The following is a 16,747-nucleotide window of genomic DNA, read 5'->3' on the forward strand; positions in this document are numbered from 1 at the left end:
CTGAAGATCAAACCACACTCTCAGCTGTTCTGTTGGCACAAAAAAACCCCAGACACCCCCCATATTCAACCTGACCCCTTGTTCAGGCCTTTCTTCGCATGAAAACTAGTCACTTCTCCCCTTGCTTTACCCAGGTACCTGGGGCGTGAGGATGCAACTATGTCCATCCTGGACATATCCATGATGACCGGCTTCTCTCCAGATGTGGAGGACTTGAAACTGGTAGGTAGGGACTGGGGTGCCAGATGTAGAGCCCAAGCAAGAGTCTGGTGCAGGGAAGGAAGGGGCTGGCAGCCGGACACTTCACGAGTTGCACCTTTTCCACAGCTAAGTACTGGTGTGGACCGATACATTTCTAAGTATGAGCTGAACGACGCATATACCAAGAGAAACACACTCATCATCTATCTGGACAAGGTAAAGGCGCTTTCCAGCCATCACTGGCACCACCAGACCAATAGCACAGTGAGGAAGGCTCTTGTCTGGCACGCGGTCGACCCCGGTTCAATCCCCACCACCGCATAGAGCCAGGACTCAGCCCTGAGCTGGGTATAAAATTCAATCTTGTCCCCTTTTTCTTCACCCTTGGGGCTTTTCCTCTCCTGGTCAGGCCAGCCCAGCACCCTAAGAAGGAGGCCAAGTTGATATAACTAGGGAAGTGATCGCTCACCAACACTCCTCCTGATGCCTCAGTTTACCCACCCTGCCCTGTCACCCTCTCCTCCCGCAGATCTCCCACACCCAAGAGGACTGTTTAACCTTCAAAGTTCATCAGTACTTCAATGTGGGGCTCATCCAGCCCGGCTCTGTCAAGGTTTACTCCTATTACAACCTGGGTGAGTTGCCATCTTTGTGGGGCCTGGGGGTAGAGGGGAGGCTAGGGTTAGGCTCTAAGGAGCTCAGGGAATCTGTGTGTGTGCAGGGGTGGGGGAAATCTTAAGAATCTTTGAGTTAAAAATCTAGGGGGTCGGGCCCGGAGAGATAGCACAGCGGTGTTTGCCTTGCAAGCAGCCCATCCAGGACCAAAGGTAGTTGGTTCGAATCCCGGTGTCCCATATGGTCCCCCGTGCCTGCCAGGAGCTATTTCTGAGCAGACAGCCAGGAGTAACTCCTGAGCACAGCCGGGTGTGACCCAAAAACCAAAAAAAAAAAAAAAAAAAAAAATCTAGGGGGTCTTGGGCTGGAGTGATAGCATAGCAATAGGGTTTTTGCCTTGCATGCAACCAACCCAGGACTGACCTGAGTTCGATTTCTGGCATCCCATATGGTCCCCCAAGCTGCCAGGAGTGATTTCTGAGTGTGCAGAATCAGAGTAATCCCTGAGTGTCGCTGGGTGAGGTTCAAAAACAAACAAACAAAAAATCTAAGGTGTCTTGGGCTGGAGCAATAGCACAGCAGGTAGGGCATTTGCCTTGCATGCAGCTGAGCATGGATTCAATCCCCAGCATTCCATATTGTCCCATGAGCACCACCAGGAGTGATTGAGTTTAGAGTCAGGAGTAACCCAAAGCAGCAACAACAACAAAAACTAAGGGGTCTGAGCCAATTGGAGAAATTGTGTCCCCAACACAATTGGGAGAAGGGGTGTCCCAGGGGTCTGAATTTGGGGGATCTGAGTATCCTAGGATCGGAGGAAGGCTCGAATCTCTGGATCTGAGGGTCAGAAGTTAGAAACCAGAGCTACCCCCCACACCCAGGGATAGCATCTGGGTGGTGGCCCCTGTCCCTCTGACCACTGTCCACTCCACCCACATCCCACCAGATGAATCCTGTACCCAGTTCTACCATCCTGAGAAGGAAGACGGGATGCTGAACAAGCTCTGTCACAAAGACATGTGTCGCTGCGCTGAGGGTGAGTGCCCCAGAGGTGACCCCAGGGCCCCCCAAACCCATGCAGTGCGCATGCAAGGGAGGGGGTGGCATGCACATTTTCAAGAGCAGTGATCCAAGCCATGTCCCTCTCCCCCAGAAAATTGCTTCATGCACCACGAGCTGGGCCAGGTCACCCTAGAGCACCGGACAGATAAGGCCTGCGAGCCTGGCGTGGACTATGGTGAGCAGGCTGCGGGGGGCGGGGGACATTGCTGGGGGGCCAGGGACATTGTTGGGGGCCATCTGAGTGGCTAAGGCTGCTGTGGTTCTGCCTCAGGGTAGGGCTAAGGGTGTGTGTGTGGGGCGGAACAGTTGCTGGAAGTGACCTGCCTGTATGTGATGGAGCCTGGGCAGATGACAGGCGGGGAGAGGCAGGGCAGAGGCATACCTGAGCATGGTGTGTGTCTGGGGGGACCCCCTTTGCATGGTCCACTTTCTGCAAGGGCTGGTGTGTGTATGAGTGGGGGCTAGAGTTGGGATCTTGCCTGTGCATGCATGGCTTTTTCTTGGGGGGGGGGGTCTTGAGGAGGTGGTTCCTTGGGTCAGCTGGTAGGCCACCCCTTCCGGTGACCTCGATACATACACCCATCATCCCCAGTGTACAAGGTCAGCCTGCAGTCCGTGGAGCCTTCCGATGACTTTGATGAGTACGTCATGGTCATTCAGCAGCTCATCAAGTCAGGTGGGTCCCCGGGGGGTTGTTGTCTCCCTGGTTCCTTGCCTCCTCTTTCTCTCCCCTTGACCCCAGCTCCTCAACTCTTTGCTCCCCGCCTTGGACAGGCTCGGACGAGGTGCAGGTGAAACAGCAGCGCAGGTTCATCAGCCACATCAAATGCAGGGAAGCTCTGAAACTGCAAGAAGGGAAGGATTACCTGGTGTGGGGCATCTCCTCCGACCTGTGGGGAGAGAAACCCAAGTGAGTGCCTGCAGCCAATGTTGTTACCCCATCTCCTTATGAAGCCTCCTCTTTGCATAGGCCCCGCCCATGACCATAGGCCCCGCCCATGACCATAGGCCCTGCCCATCCCTGCAGGTCCCGCCCCTTCTCATAGATTACACCAATTCACTTCTGCTCCACCCTCTACATGCCCCGCCTCTCCCACATGCCCCGCCCCTCCTAAAACACTTTGCATACGCCCCGCCCCTTCTCATATATCACACCCATTCGCTTCCGATCCACCCTCTTTGCATGCCCCGCCCCTTCTCCTATGACACATCACACGCTCCACCCCTTCTGACATGCCCCTCCCCTCCTCTTGCCCCGCCCCCTTTCTCATGCCACGCCCTCCCCGGATGCCACGCCCCCTGGTTTCTCCCTCCTGCTTTGCCAAGCTCTGGGCGAAACCCCTGACCCCTGCCTGCTCCTCCTGACCGGGATATCCCCACTTCCCACCCAGCATCAGCTACATCATCGGGAAGGACACGTGGATCGAGCTGTGGCCCAAGGAAGACGAGTGTCAGGACGAGGAGAACGAGAAACTGTGCCAGGATCTGTCGGCCTTCACCGAGAACCTCATAGTCTTCGGCTGCTCCAACTGAACCAGCCCCTCAATAAAAGCTTTTTTTCCAGCTGCACCCGTGTCCCAGAGTCTGGGGGGAGTCTTTGGATGGGGAGGCATCAGCTACCATCTCCTTAGGCGTCCCCCTCCCTCCTGACTGGCCAGATCCAGCCTCCTTCCTCTTGTGGTTTTCCTGCAAGTTCTGAGCCCCCACCAAGCGGAGCCCCCCCACTACCGCTGTGCCCTCACCTGGAGGCTTTCCCCACACCCCAAAACCCTGCCCACAACTACCTTCTCTCCTGCCTCCTGGCAGCAGCCTCCGCTGAACACATACCAACTTTCTCACCTAGATTTTTCTTTTTCTTTCTTTTTTTTTTTTCTGGTGGTGATGTAAGGGATGGGGGGTATCCAGCAGTGCTCAGGGCTTACTCCTGGAACTGTGCTCAGGAACCACTTCTGGGGAAGTTCAGGGGACCCTAAGATGCCTGGGTTAGCTAGTACTTGCAAGGCAAGTACTTGATCCATTTTCCAATTTATTTATTTATTTATTTATTTGGTTTCTGGTTTTTGGGTCACACCCAGAAGCGCTCAGTGTTTACTCCTGGCTTGAGGCTCAGAAATAGCTCCTGGAAGGTTCGGGGACCATACGGGATGCGGGGATTCGAACCACTGTCCTGCAAGCAAGGCAAATGCCCTATCTCCATGCCATCTATTCGGCCCCCCATTTATCAATCTTCAACTTAAGAAAGTGCTCTCAGGTTTTCAAAATTGCACGAGTTCGTGTAAGAGAGAGAGAGAGACAGACAGACAGACTCAGACTATGGTGCTCAGGGCTGACTTTTTTTGTTGTTGTTTTGTTGGGGGCCACAGAGCTCAGGAGTTACTCCTGGCCCTGCCTTCAGAAATCACTCCTGGCAGGTTCTTGGGGACCATTTGGGATGCTGGGGATCGAACTTGGGTTGCTCTGTCCTGCTGTGCTATTGCTCTGACCCCAGGGCTGACTCTTTTTTTTTTTTTTTTTTTTGGTTTTTGGGCCACACCCAGCAGTGCTCAGGGGTTACTCCTGGCTGTCTGCTCAGAAATAGCTCCTGGCAGGCACGGGGGACCATATGGGACACCGGGATTCGAACCAACCACCTTTGGACCTGGATCAGCTGCTTGCAAGACAAACGCAGCTGTGCTATCTCTCCGGGCCCAGGGCTGACTCTTTTTTTTTTTTTTTTTTTTTTTTGGTTTTTGGGCCACACCCAGTAACGCTCAGGGGTTATTCCTGGCTACGTGCTCAGAAGTTGCTCCTGGCTTGGGGGACCATATGGGACACCGGGGGATCGAACCGCGGTCCGTCCAAGGCTAGCGCAGGCAAGGCAGGCACCTTACCTTTAGCGCCACCGCCCGGCCCCAGGGCTGACTCTTAACTCTGCCAGAGGTTCATTTTTCATGGTGTTCAAGGGTCCCTATGTGGTGGCAGGGATTGAACTTGGGTATTTTTCACAAGAATGAACGCCAGGGTTCACACAGTATACTACCTGACCCCAGCATAAAAGTTTGGGTTTTTCTTTTTCTTTTTTTTTGGGGGGGGGGCTGATCTTTTTAAAACACTAACTCCACAGAGCCAGGGAAGGCACCAAGAGGGCTGGCACACACGCACACACGCGCACACACACAGACACACACACACACAGACACACACACACATACACACACACAGTTCTGCATGCAGGAGGCATGAACACAACTGCCTACCCTCCAAATGCCACTAAGCACGACCTCCCAGCATCCAGCCAAGGATTAGCCTCAGTAGATCACTAAGTGTGAACTTCCAAAACAAACCAACAAACAAAAAAAAATGAAAAAAAATTTTTTCAATGGGCAGGACATTTGCCAAAGCAGAATTTGATATGCACATCCCAGTGTGATTTTCTTTCTTTTCCCCTTTCTAAATGAATAGAAAATTCTATTTGCTAAACTAAAAGACTGTCTAGTGGCATAAACTTTTGACTCCAGGAAGCAATTTCAAGTATCTTTTTGGAAGGAAAGAAATTTTATCTGAGTCATACCACAAAATGTTATCTATCAGATGGAGGGGATAAATCCCACACCCAAGGCCTGATCAGAACCCATAGGTGGGGCTGGAGAGATAGCACAGCGGCGTTTGCCTTGCAAGCAGCCAATCCAGGACCTAAGGTGGTTGTTTCGAGTCCCGGCGTCCCATATGGTCCACCGTGCCTGCCAAGAGCAGATAGCCAAGAGTAACCCCTGAGCACCGCTGGGTGTGGCCCAAAAACAAAAACAAAAAACAAACAAACAAAAAGAACCCATAGGTCCAAGCAGACCCAGGATCTCTTGAAAAAGATCCCAGTGCCCTGAGCCCTGATTGGGAGCAACTCCCCCCCCCCAAATAAAAACCAGTATGCTCACCCTTTTGTGTGTGTGTTGGGGCTACACCCAGTTGTGCTTGGGGCTTATTCTTCTGCATTTTGAATCAGTCCTGGGAAGAGAGAGAGAGAGAGAGAGAGAGATAGAGAGAGAGAGAGAGAGAGAGAGAGAGACTGCCACCAACGAAGGCAGACAAAGGCAAGGGTAGAAGGGAAACTGAGGACAAAAATGGACTCTGGGGTAGGGTGTTGGCCATTGTCTGACTGAAACTCAATCATGAACAACTTTATTACTGTATAGCGCATGGTGATTCAATTAAATAATTTATTTTACTTAAAAAAATTAGAATCGGGCCCGGAGAGATAGCACAGCGGCGTTTGCCTTGCAAGCAGCCGATCCAGGACCAAAGGTGGTTGGTTCGAATCCCGGTGTCCCATATGGTTCCCCGTGCCTGCCAGGAGCTATTTCTGAGCAGACAGCCAGGACTAACCCCTGAGCAACGCCAGGTGTGGCCCAAAAACCAAAAAAAAAAAAAAATAGAATCACTCCTGGCAGTGTCCAGGGGACCCTATGGAGTGCCAGGGATCAAACTTCGGTCAGTCATTTTCCTGGCAAATACCCTCCTCACTGCACTATCGCGCCAGCTCCCCCTTTTCAAATATTCATCTTCGCCACCTGAGATAAAGAGAGGGATTTTTCTTTTTCATTGTTTTTGTTTGCTTTTTGGTCACATGCAGAGGCACTCAGGGGTTACTTACTCCTGGCTCTGTACTTTGAAATTGCTCCTGGCAGGCTGAGGGGACCATATGGGATGCCAGGGATCAGCGGTGTGCAAGGTAAATGCTCTACCTCTGTGCTACCACTCCAGCCCTAAAAGAGGAATTTTTCTTTTTCTCAGTTCTGCAATCTAGACCCAAGATTCTACTTTTGTTTGAGATCTCCCATTTCTTCATTGTATTAGTCACGATCAGGCAGATCACAAAGGAGTGAGAATAACCAGTATGGGTGAGTGGATGGAAGGAGGGAGAAATGGTCAAATGAAGATGGGTGAGAATAAATATTGATAGTCAATATTTAAATAGTCAAGTCACGTTAAATAGTCATAGTCAAAGATTAAAAAGTCAAGACTATTATGAAGCTGTTGACTTAAAACAACAACAACAAAAGTGTAACTTTTCACCCTATGCTGCCCTGATGTCTTGAGGTGGGATATCTGAGAGATGGTGGGCATATGTTGTGCATTACATTCTTTTTTTTTTTTTTTTTGTTTTTAGGCCACACCTGGCAGTGCTCAGGGGTTACTCCTGGCTGTCTGCTCAGAAATAGCTCCTGGCAGGCACGGGGGACCATATGGGACACCGGGATTTGAACCAACCACCTTTGGTCTTGGATCGGCTGCTTGCAAGGCAAACGCCGCTGTGCTATCTCTCCGGGTCCTGCATTACATTCTGATACAGAGTGAGACGTCAGAGACTGAAGACCCCAGATTTTGTTTGTTTGGTTTTGGGCCACACCCAGCAGTGCTCAGGGGTTACTGCTGCCTCTGCACTCAGAAATTGATCCTGGCAGGCTTAGGGGGCCATATGGGATGCCGGGGGTCAAATCCAGATCTGTCTCGGGTTGGCCGTGTGCGAAGCAAATGCTCTACTGCTGTACTATTATTACTCTGGCCCCAGAAGATTCCCACATTTGCCAAGTTTCTGGGTGAAGTACAAGCTCACACATGTGAGTGCACACTGCAGTGCTCAGGGATGACTCCTGGCTTGTGCACAGGGATCGTTTCTGGTGGTGCTCAGGGGCACCATCTCAGGTGTCCTGTTCCAAGCAGAGTCAACTACATTCAATTCCAGCATTCCATATGGTCCCCCGAGCCTTCCAGGAGCGATTTCTGAGTACAGAGTCAGGACAGGAGTAACCCCTGAGCACCACTGGGTGTGGCCCCAAAACGATAGATAGATAGATAGATAGATAGATATAGATAGATAGAGAGAGATAGATAGATAGATAGATAGATAGATAGATAGATAGATAGATAGATAGATAGATAGATAAAATTTTCAACATGTTTGGGGCCGGAGCAATAGCACATAGGAAGGTCATTTGCCTTCCATGTGGCTGACCCGGGTTCAATCCCCAACTTCCTAGGGTGTCCCCTGAGTACCTCTAAGAATGACCCCCGAGTACAGAGCCAGAAGTAACACCTGAACACCACAGGGTATGACCAAGACCAAACCAAACAAAACAAAAAACAACAATAACAAAACACCTACTTTCACATGCTCCTGCCTGGGCACACATGACAGGCATATCTGTACATCCAAACTCACACCTACACATATCCACACTGCAGCTACATCTTCCTCCTGTAACTGAATCCACTTCCAGTGTCATATCTTGCTGTCACACCAGCTGAAATGATCTTCATGAAGGAAGCCGGAAACCTTAAGTGTTGGCAGGGCTGTGGTGAATAAAAGGAAATCTAGTCATTGCTGGTAGAGGATTGCTTGGTTCAGCATCTCTGGTAAACGGATTGGAGACATTTGAACATGTCACAGAGAGAACTTCCACAAGCCCCAGATATTCAGCCCCTAGACATGTCCCCTGGTTGTCCCAACACATGAATCTGAAAAGACATATGCACCCCTATGTTCTTGGCAGCTAATCACAAGAGCCAAGACCTAGAAACATTCCAAAAGCCTAAGTGAGTTGTTCAAGACATTATTCTCTGGGGCCAGAGAGATAGCACAACGAGGAAGGTGATGGCCTGGGTTTGATCCCCAACATCCCATAGGGTCTCCCCAGCCTGCCAGAAATAATTCTTGAGCATAGAGCCAGGTATAATAATCTCTGAGAGCCATCGAGTGTGGGCCCCCCACCAAAATAGATATGGTTCTCTATACAGACACACAATAGGATGCTCCCTAGGTGAGAATTTGCAATATGCTGAGTGGATATAGTTGAAAGGTATCACCTAAGGGAAGTGGGACCAGAGTGATAGTCTAGTAAGGTGTATGACTTGCTCGAGGCAAACCCAGTTTCAAACCACATCATCCCTTATGGCCAGGAGTGATGCCTGAGTGTAGAGCTAAGGGTAAACCCTGAGCACTGCTGAGTGTTACACACACACACACACACACATACACACACACACACACACACACACACGACTGCTTCAATTTTAAAAATTATGAAGAAGAGGGGCCAGAGTGATAGCACGGTGAGTAAGGTATTTGCCTTGCACAAAGCCTAATCCTTAGCATCCCATATGGTCCCCCTGAGCCTGCCAGGAGTGATTTCTGAGCACAGAGCCATGAGTAACCCCTGAGTGCTGTTAGGTGTGACCCAAAATCAAACAAAAAATATTAAGAAGAATAGAAGTTCCTGGGGCTGGGCGGTGGCGCTAAAGGTAAGGTGCCTGCCTTGCCTGCGCTAGCCTTGGACGGACCGCGGTTCGATCCCCCGGTGTCCCATATGGTCCCCCAAGCCAGGAGCAACTTCTGAGCGCATAGCCAGGAGTAACCCCTGAGCGTTACTGGGTGTGGCCCAAAAAACAAAAACAAAAAAAAGAATAGAAGTTCCATAAATCCAAGGACCTGACTCTCCTTAGAGCAAACCTGCCTGCTACTTCCCCTCCTTGCACCCACTCAATCCCCCCCAAAAAAGTTAGAACAGTGCCTGCTATATGCGACATGCTGAAAAAAAATTTGGTATCTGGAATGAATGAATGAATGAATGACGTGGCCAGAAGGGAAAGTCGGGCATCCCCTGCTCCACCTTCACCTTACTCATATCTTCAGAAGCCTCTAGAAATTGTAAAAACATGTGAGTGAGGGGCCGGAGAGATAGCATGAAGGTAAGGCATTTGCCTTGCATGCAGAAGGACGGTGGTTCGAATCCCGGCATCCCATATGGTCCCCTGAGCCTGCCAGGAGCAATTTCTGTGTGTAGAGCTTTCTGTGTGTAGAGCCAGGAGTAACCCCTGAGCGCTGCCGGGTGTGACTCAAAAACAAAACAAAAAACATGTGAGTGAGTGTGAGAAAGAGAGAGCGTGAGGACCTGGGGGGTGGAGGGGACAGGAAGAAGAAGGAAAGGGGAGGGGCCGAACCGCAGCTCTAAAGGCGACCTGGGGCTCACCCGACTGCCACTCCACTCCGAGGAGGCGCATTTGGGCAATCGCGGTTTCCTTTGTCGCTGGTGCCAATACACTCACTCCCGGAGTCCCGGAGGAGTCTCGGAACAGGCATGGAGGAACCTGTGGTGCGACCTTCGGTGTTCGTGGTGGATGGACAGACGGACGTCCCTTTTCGGAGACTGGAAGCCAGCGGCCGCAAAGCCTCGTGCAGTGCCACCCGCCTGGGTCTGGGCCTCCTGCTGGGCCTGCTGGTGGCCGGTCTGGTGGTCCAGGGCTACTTCTTGCTTCAGCTGTACTGGCGGGTGGGAGAAATGGCCTCGCCTCTGTCGGTGAGTGGGGCATCCCTAGCAGAACCCTCCCTCCAGAATAGGGGGCTTGAACGAGAGAGAGAAGGGGGGAAGGTTTGGGCAGTGGATAAGTGGGTGTCCTAGTGCGTGCCAGGATGAGGCAGGCCTAAGAACCGATGGGCACCCCCAAGCTCAGTTTCTCCATCTGTAATAAGGGTTTGAAGGTAAGAGGAAGATTTGACAGCTGGAGGGGCGGCTGCCCCGCCCACTGCCAGAGCTCGTCCAATCAGAAGCGGCCGCTCTCCTTCCCCCGCCCACAGCGGCGGAGGTAACTGACATGTAATTGACAAATACAACCACGTGTCTGAGTTGCCATGAGTGACGCCATAGCTTTGGGCTGCTATCGGCCTGGTGGGATAACTTTCTAGTGATGGAAATGACTCCTATGGGATCTAAGGCCTATAAAGTGGTTTCCTCATCTGGCCTTTGCAGCAAGCTTAATTCTTATTATTATATACGCTTGTTCAAAGTAACTGTTTTATTTTGTTTTGTTTTGTTTGGGGGTCACACCCGGCAGCGCTCAAGGGTTCCTCCTGGCTCTGTGCTCAGAAATCGCCCCTGGCAGACTCGGGGAATCATATGGGATTCCCAGAATCGAACCCGAATCCAGGTCGGCAACATGCAAGGCAAACACCCTACCGCTGTGCTATGCCCCTGGTTCTGATAACCGTTACAGGCTTGGTTGGTTACTTAGAACCTTGCAGGGAGGGAGGGATGTTGGTCTACAGATTAAGGCAGTGACATGGTCAAAGTCTCCCTCCTTTATTATTTTTTTTCTCCAAGTGGCTGTCAGGTTTTTCTGCCATGCTCTGGGTTCTGTGGTGCCACCCCAGCGCCCGAGTGGTCTTGATCTTCTCTGTCCTGTGTCCTCCACAATCTATGTTGTGTGCCTGGGTTTCTGGTGCATGTAGGGACAGACCCAGGTGGCTCCATTATGAGCAGGGAGGATGTAAGTTCAGAAACAGGACAAGTGTAAGTTCTTGAATTTGATCCCTAGCAGGCAAAAAAAAAAGACTTTGTGTTATGTCATGTAGGTTTTGGGTAGGTGTCACGGAGTAATTGAGTTTGTGTCTTGAATGCCTTGAGATCCCTTCCCACCTCCGCTGCACCCCCACCACCGGATGTCCTCATAATTTGAGTATGACTTATGTCATAAGCCCTTTCGAGTTGCCTCCTAGTGTCTGGTCCTAAAATGCTCTTGCAGAAATGAGCTCACTGACTCCTAAGCACGTTTCCATGTGTCCTGTGGGGGGGTGGGGTTGGTGTGGAGGTTGCTGCTGAGGGGTGGGCAGGGTAGAGGGTTCCATGCTAGCAATGCTGGGTTCATATCTTGAGAGGGTGGAAGCTGGTGAGTTGACAATCCCTCAGCCCTGAGCCATTCTGCACTTGTGCATTTTCCAGGATCAAGAGACAGGATCTGAGGAGAAATGGTTCCACGGTGAGTGACAGTCCTGGGACTCCAAGTCGGGTAAATGGGGGGGGGGGTGTTTCATAGGCTACTCTCACCCCTGCTGGCCATTGCTCAATGTGTTTTGCACAACTGGTCCATCAGGTGCCCCTCCTCCAGGCTTGAGAAGCAGAAGTTGGGGTCGGTCCGGAAAGGGTGCGGTTGGCCCCAGGAGGTGGCGTTACTGACCCTAGGAGGCTGGCTCTTGTCCCCTTCCCACTACCTTCACCTCTGACCTTTGACCCTCTCTCACCAGAACGCAGCTCTATGGATTACAAGCCGGTTGCGCACCTTATAGGTAAGGGTGACTGGGGAGAACAAATAGGTACCCCAACTTGTCAGAGCAGTTCACTCATTTGGTATTCCTTTTGAATTGTCATATTAAGGGGACCGCTCAGTTCATGTACTTGTAGGAAGCAAATGTTGAACTGTTCTGGATGGGTGGTGCTCAGGGTTGTCTCCTGATTTTGTGCTCATTTTTTATTGTTTTGTTTTTTGTTTTTTTGGTTTTTTTTTGTTTTTGTTTTTGGGTCACACCCGGCGGTGCTCAGGGGTTACTCCTGGCTGTCTGCTCAGAAATAGCTCCCGGCAGGCACAGGGGACCATATGGGACACCGGGATTCGAACCAACCACCTTAGGTCCTGGATTGGCTGCTTGCAAGGCAAACACTGCTGTGCTATCTCTCTGGGCCCTCGTGTGCTATCTCTCCGGGCCCTGTGCTCATTTTTTGTTCTGTTTTGATTTTGTTTTGGGGCCACACCCGGTGACACTCAGGGGTTACTCCTGGCAATGCACTCAGAAATGCTCCTGGCTTGGATGCCCGGGGATCGCACCACAGTCTGTCCTAGGTTAGCACATGCAAGGCAAATGCCCCAACACTTCTGCTACCGCTCTGGCCCCTATCCATGTTTTTTTTTTTCCTTTTCTTTCTTTTTTATGTTTGTTTTGGGGCCATACCCAGCGATGTTCAGGTTCACTCCTGGTTCTGGGCTCAGGGTTTACTCTTGGCAGGCTTGGGGAACCCTACAGTATGCCGGGGATCAAACCACGCTTAGCCATAATCAAGGCAAGTGCCCTCCCTGCTGTGCTGTGCTTCAGCCCTGACCCTCAACTACTCTTCTTACCTTCATTTTACAGAGGAAAACTGAGGCACTCAGACTCACAATGAGGTTGCCAAATGAAGGTCTGTTCTGCCACTGTCCCTCGGTTGTACCAGCTCTATGTTGTTTTGGTTATTTTTTTTTTTAATTTGGGTTTGCTCAAGAGACATCCTAACAGTGATTGGGAGGTACTCCCATCTGAGTGCTCAGAGGTCACCCTTGGAGGTGCTTGGGGAACTAGAAGTTGATGGTGATTGAACCCAACGCTCCCACATACAAAACCTGTGTCTCTTTCACTTCTTTTCTTTTTTTGTGGGTTTTGGGTAGAGTTGGACCACACACCTAGTAGCGTTCCTGGCTTTGTTTTCAGGAATCACTCCTGGTTGGCTCGGGTTTCATATATATATGAGATGCTGGGATCCAACTCTGGTCAGCCATGCACAAGGCAAATGCCCTACCTGCTGTGCTGTCTCGCCAGCTGTGCCTTTTAGCCACTGAATCTTGCCATCCCCACTTCCCCTTTCCACAAATACTCTCACACCTGATGGCAGCCACCACATGGTTCTGTGCCTCAGTTTCCCCACCTTCAAAGCAAAAGCTAAAGGGAAAGAATGCAGTGCCAGAGCAATAGTACACTGAGGGACAAAGAGGGGCACTTACTTGGCACGCTGCTAACATGGCTTCCGTCTCCAGCACCTAGAGGATTCCTTCAAGCCCCAATCAAGAGAGCTCCCTGAGCACAGAGCTGAGAGTATGTGCTGAGCACTGCTAAATATGGCCCCCAAACCAAAATATAAATAAATACAGGGGCAGAAGCGACAGCACAGTGGAGAGAGCATTTGCCTTGCATACGGCTGACCTGGTTCGATCCCCAGCATCCCATATGATCCCCGGAGCCCACCAGGAATGATTTCTGAACACAGAGCCTAAGTCCTTCTGGGTGTGACCAAAAATTAATAATAGTAATGATAATAATAATAATAATAAGGGCCAGAGCAATGGTGCAAGCAGTAGGGCATTTGCCTTGCATGCGCTAACCTAGGACAGACCGTAGTTCGATACCCCAGCATTTCTTTTTTTTTTTTTTTTTTGGTTTTTGGGCCACACCTGGTGACGCTCAGGGGTTACTCCTGGCTATGCACTCAGAAGTCACTCCTGGCTTAGGGGACCATATGGGACGCCGGGGGATCGAACCGCGGTCCGTCCAAGGATAGCACAGGCAAGGCAGGCACCTTACCTCTAGCACCACCGCCCGGCCCCGATACCCCAGCATTTCATATGGTCCTCCAAGCCTGGAGCTTCTAAGCGCATAGCCAGGAGTAACACCTGAGCATTACTGGATGTGCCTCCCCCAAAATAATAATAAAGAAAGAAAGGTTATTACAGTGGGGAGGGTGTTTGCCTTGCCTCACACTCAACGGAGGTTTAATCCCAGGCATCTCATAGCGTCCCCAGATTCCTACCAGGTGTAATCCCTGAGCGCAGAACCAGGAGTCATCCCTGAACACCACTAGGTGTGTCCTCCCCAAAAAATAAAAGAAAAATTGGGGCCAGAGAGAGAGCATGGAGGTAGTGCATTTGCCTCGCATGCACAAGGATGGTGGTTCAAATCCTGGCATCCCATATGGTCCCCTGAGTCTGCCAGGAGCGATTTCTGAGCGTAGAGCCAGGAGTAACCCCTGAGCGCTGCCGGGTGTGACCCAAAAACCAAAAAGAAAAAGAAGAAAAAAAGAAAAATTAATGCATCCATAGAAAGCTTTCAGTGTAGTAGAATGATGATGGGGGGGGGGTGTTATTACAGAGGCAAAGGCCTGGGGGCACTACTCACCATTCTCTCATTGATCTGACTCTCTACCCACCCATCCTCCAGGTACAAACTTCAGCCTGCAGAATGCTAAGAGCCCCCTGCTGTGGGACACAAATCAGGGTATGGCCTTCATGCGAGGCTTCTACTACAAGGCGGGCTCGCTGATCGTCCGCAGAACTGGCTACTATTATGTCTACTCCCAAGTGCAGTTGGCCAACCGGGGTTGCCCCAAGGCTGGCTACTCCTTCTCCCACGGCATCTACCTGCGCTCCTCCACCTACCCCGAAGTGGAACTGGGGTTACTCAAGGGCCGGAACACGCCATGCGAGTTGCTGGATGGCAGGCAGGAGTTGTGGTTCGACACGAGCTCGCTGGGCGGGCTGGTCTTCCTGCAGGCCAAAGATGAGGTGCTAGTCCGTCTGCTCGACATAAGCATAATTAGGGTTCGAGAGGAAATGCAGTCATACTTCGGGGCCTTCATGGTGTGATGGAGCGGGTCCAGGGGTCCAGGTAAGGGGTGAGCCTGGCCAGGCAGGCAGAGAGACCTCACGATGCCAGAGGGACCCTCTAAGCACCTCTTGGGGTGAGCAGCCAGGAAGAAACACGAAGATTTAGCAGCTGCAGAAATATTGGGGATCTCCCCCCCACCTGGCAGAGAGTGGATTCTGTCGAAGGCAATGCTCATCACCAAAGATCCCCCCAAACCCAAGGCTTCTGGGAGAAGGGAGGGAGGGTCTATTTGTTTCTACACACACCCTCCCCAAAAGTAAGGGGTGAAACTAATCTCCCTGACACTCAGGAAGAAGGGGTGAAGGGTGGGTATTTATACTTTATTTGTTTGGGGGCCACATCTGCTGGTGCTCTGGGGTTACTCCTGGATCTGCTCTCAGGAATCACTCTGGATGGTGCTCAGGGGAACCTATGGGATGGTGGGGATCGCCCTCCACACTGTGCTATGGCTCCGGTCCAGAGTATCTATACTTTCAGTCCAGGAAACATGGTGGAGGAAGATCCAAGGTGCTTGAGTGACATCAACCAAGCCATTGACCTAGTCCCTCAAAAGTGTGGGTGGTGGCAGGGTGACAGGAGAAGGGAGTGGAGGAGGCTTTGTCATGGAAACTTGTCTAGGGGACAGTCAGGCCTCTGCCACCCACAGGCCAACTCATCCCCATTTGGCCCACCCACAGTTTGGCTTGGCTGGGAAAGTGACTCTGCCTTTGGCCATGAGAGGAAAAAATCCCATCACTGTTGCTTTCTGGGTTTCTGATAAAGCATCATTGTGGTGGGCTGTGTTCAGACATTGCTAAGCACCTAACTCGCTTACACACATGCACAGAAACACACACACACATACACTCTCATGCACATATCCCTCATCACAGCAGGGTTGGATGTCCAGAATACTCCTAAAGATAGCACAGTGAGAAGGAAGGAAGGAAAGAAGGAAGGAAGGAAGGAAGGAAGGAAGGAAGGAAGGAAGGAAGGAAGGAAGGAAGGAAGGAAGGAAGGAAGGAAGGAAGGAAGGAAGGAAGGAAGGAAGGATTAGGTTACATTATTTTACCCAAAACAAAGATCCTCCCTGGTTTCTTTGTAACTGTTTGCTTACAACTTGGTTTTACCCCCAAACAGAGATTGTCTTATATGTAAACCTGGGAGGGGCAGGCTCAGGATAGCCTGTGCTATCTGTCCTTACTCTGTCCTTACCACCACCCCCCCATCCAGGGGTGGTCGCTCTACTCAATAAAATGACAGTCTGGCTCTTGATACGAGGTAGAAGATTGCCAGAATACCTGTGTTTCACCCTCAGTCTGGTCTGGATTATTTCTTGCAGTCACTCTGCTTTAGACTGGGATTGGAGATACAGCATGTGGGGTGATTTTACAGAAAGGAGGTGGGTCATATCTAAGACTCCAGAGCATCAGGGCCAGAGCAATAGCACAGCGGAGAGGACATTTGCCTTGCATTCGGCCAACCTGGGTTTGATCCCCGGTATCCCATAGGGTCCCTTGAGCCTTCCAGGAGTAATATCTAAGTGCAGACCAACAGTAACCCCTGAGCACTGCCAGGTGTGGCCCCAAAACAAAACAAAACAAAAATACAGAGGATCTTTTTTGTCTGGTTTTTGATACTTGGATTTTCACTTCTTCTTTTGTTTTGTTTTGTTTG

General features: G+C 50.9%; 2 protein-coding genes across 2 annotated transcripts in view; both read left to right on the forward strand.

The window, feature by feature from the left end:
• The window catches only part of C3 (complement C3), a 33,372-nt gene extending 29,925 nt beyond the window's left edge, over positions 1 to 3,447 (forward strand). The window contains exons 34-41 of the mRNA XM_049789484.1: positions 135 to 222; positions 328 to 417; positions 731 to 836; positions 1,763 to 1,852; positions 1,970 to 2,053; positions 2,471 to 2,554; positions 2,653 to 2,788; positions 3,270 to 3,447. Of these exons, the coding sequence (XP_049645441.1) occupies positions 135 to 222; positions 328 to 417; positions 731 to 836; positions 1,763 to 1,852; positions 1,970 to 2,053; positions 2,471 to 2,554; positions 2,653 to 2,788; positions 3,270 to 3,411 (820 nt within the window). The 3' untranslated portion in view covers positions 3,412 to 3,447. The remainder of the gene's footprint in view (positions 1 to 134; positions 223 to 327; positions 418 to 730; positions 837 to 1,762; positions 1,853 to 1,969; positions 2,054 to 2,470; positions 2,555 to 2,652; positions 2,789 to 3,269) is intronic.
• A 6,542-nt stretch (positions 3,448 to 9,989) lies between these two features.
• TNFSF14 (TNF superfamily member 14) lies at positions 9,990 to 15,069 on the forward strand. Its single transcript, XM_049788299.1, has 4 exons — positions 9,990 to 10,208; positions 11,628 to 11,664; positions 11,930 to 11,971; positions 14,645 to 15,069. Exons 1-4 carry the CDS (start codon positions 9,990 to 9,992, stop codon positions 15,067 to 15,069), a joined length of 723 nt encoding a protein of 240 aa, XP_049644256.1.
• The last annotated feature ends 1,678 nt before the right edge of the window (positions 15,070 to 16,747 follow it).

Source organism: Suncus etruscus, chromosome 15 (genome assembly GCF_024139225.1).
Source record: "Suncus etruscus isolate mSunEtr1 chromosome 15, mSunEtr1.pri.cur, whole genome shotgun sequence".
NCBI classification, from domain to species: Eukaryota; Metazoa; Chordata; class Mammalia; order Eulipotyphla; family Soricidae; genus Suncus; species Suncus etruscus.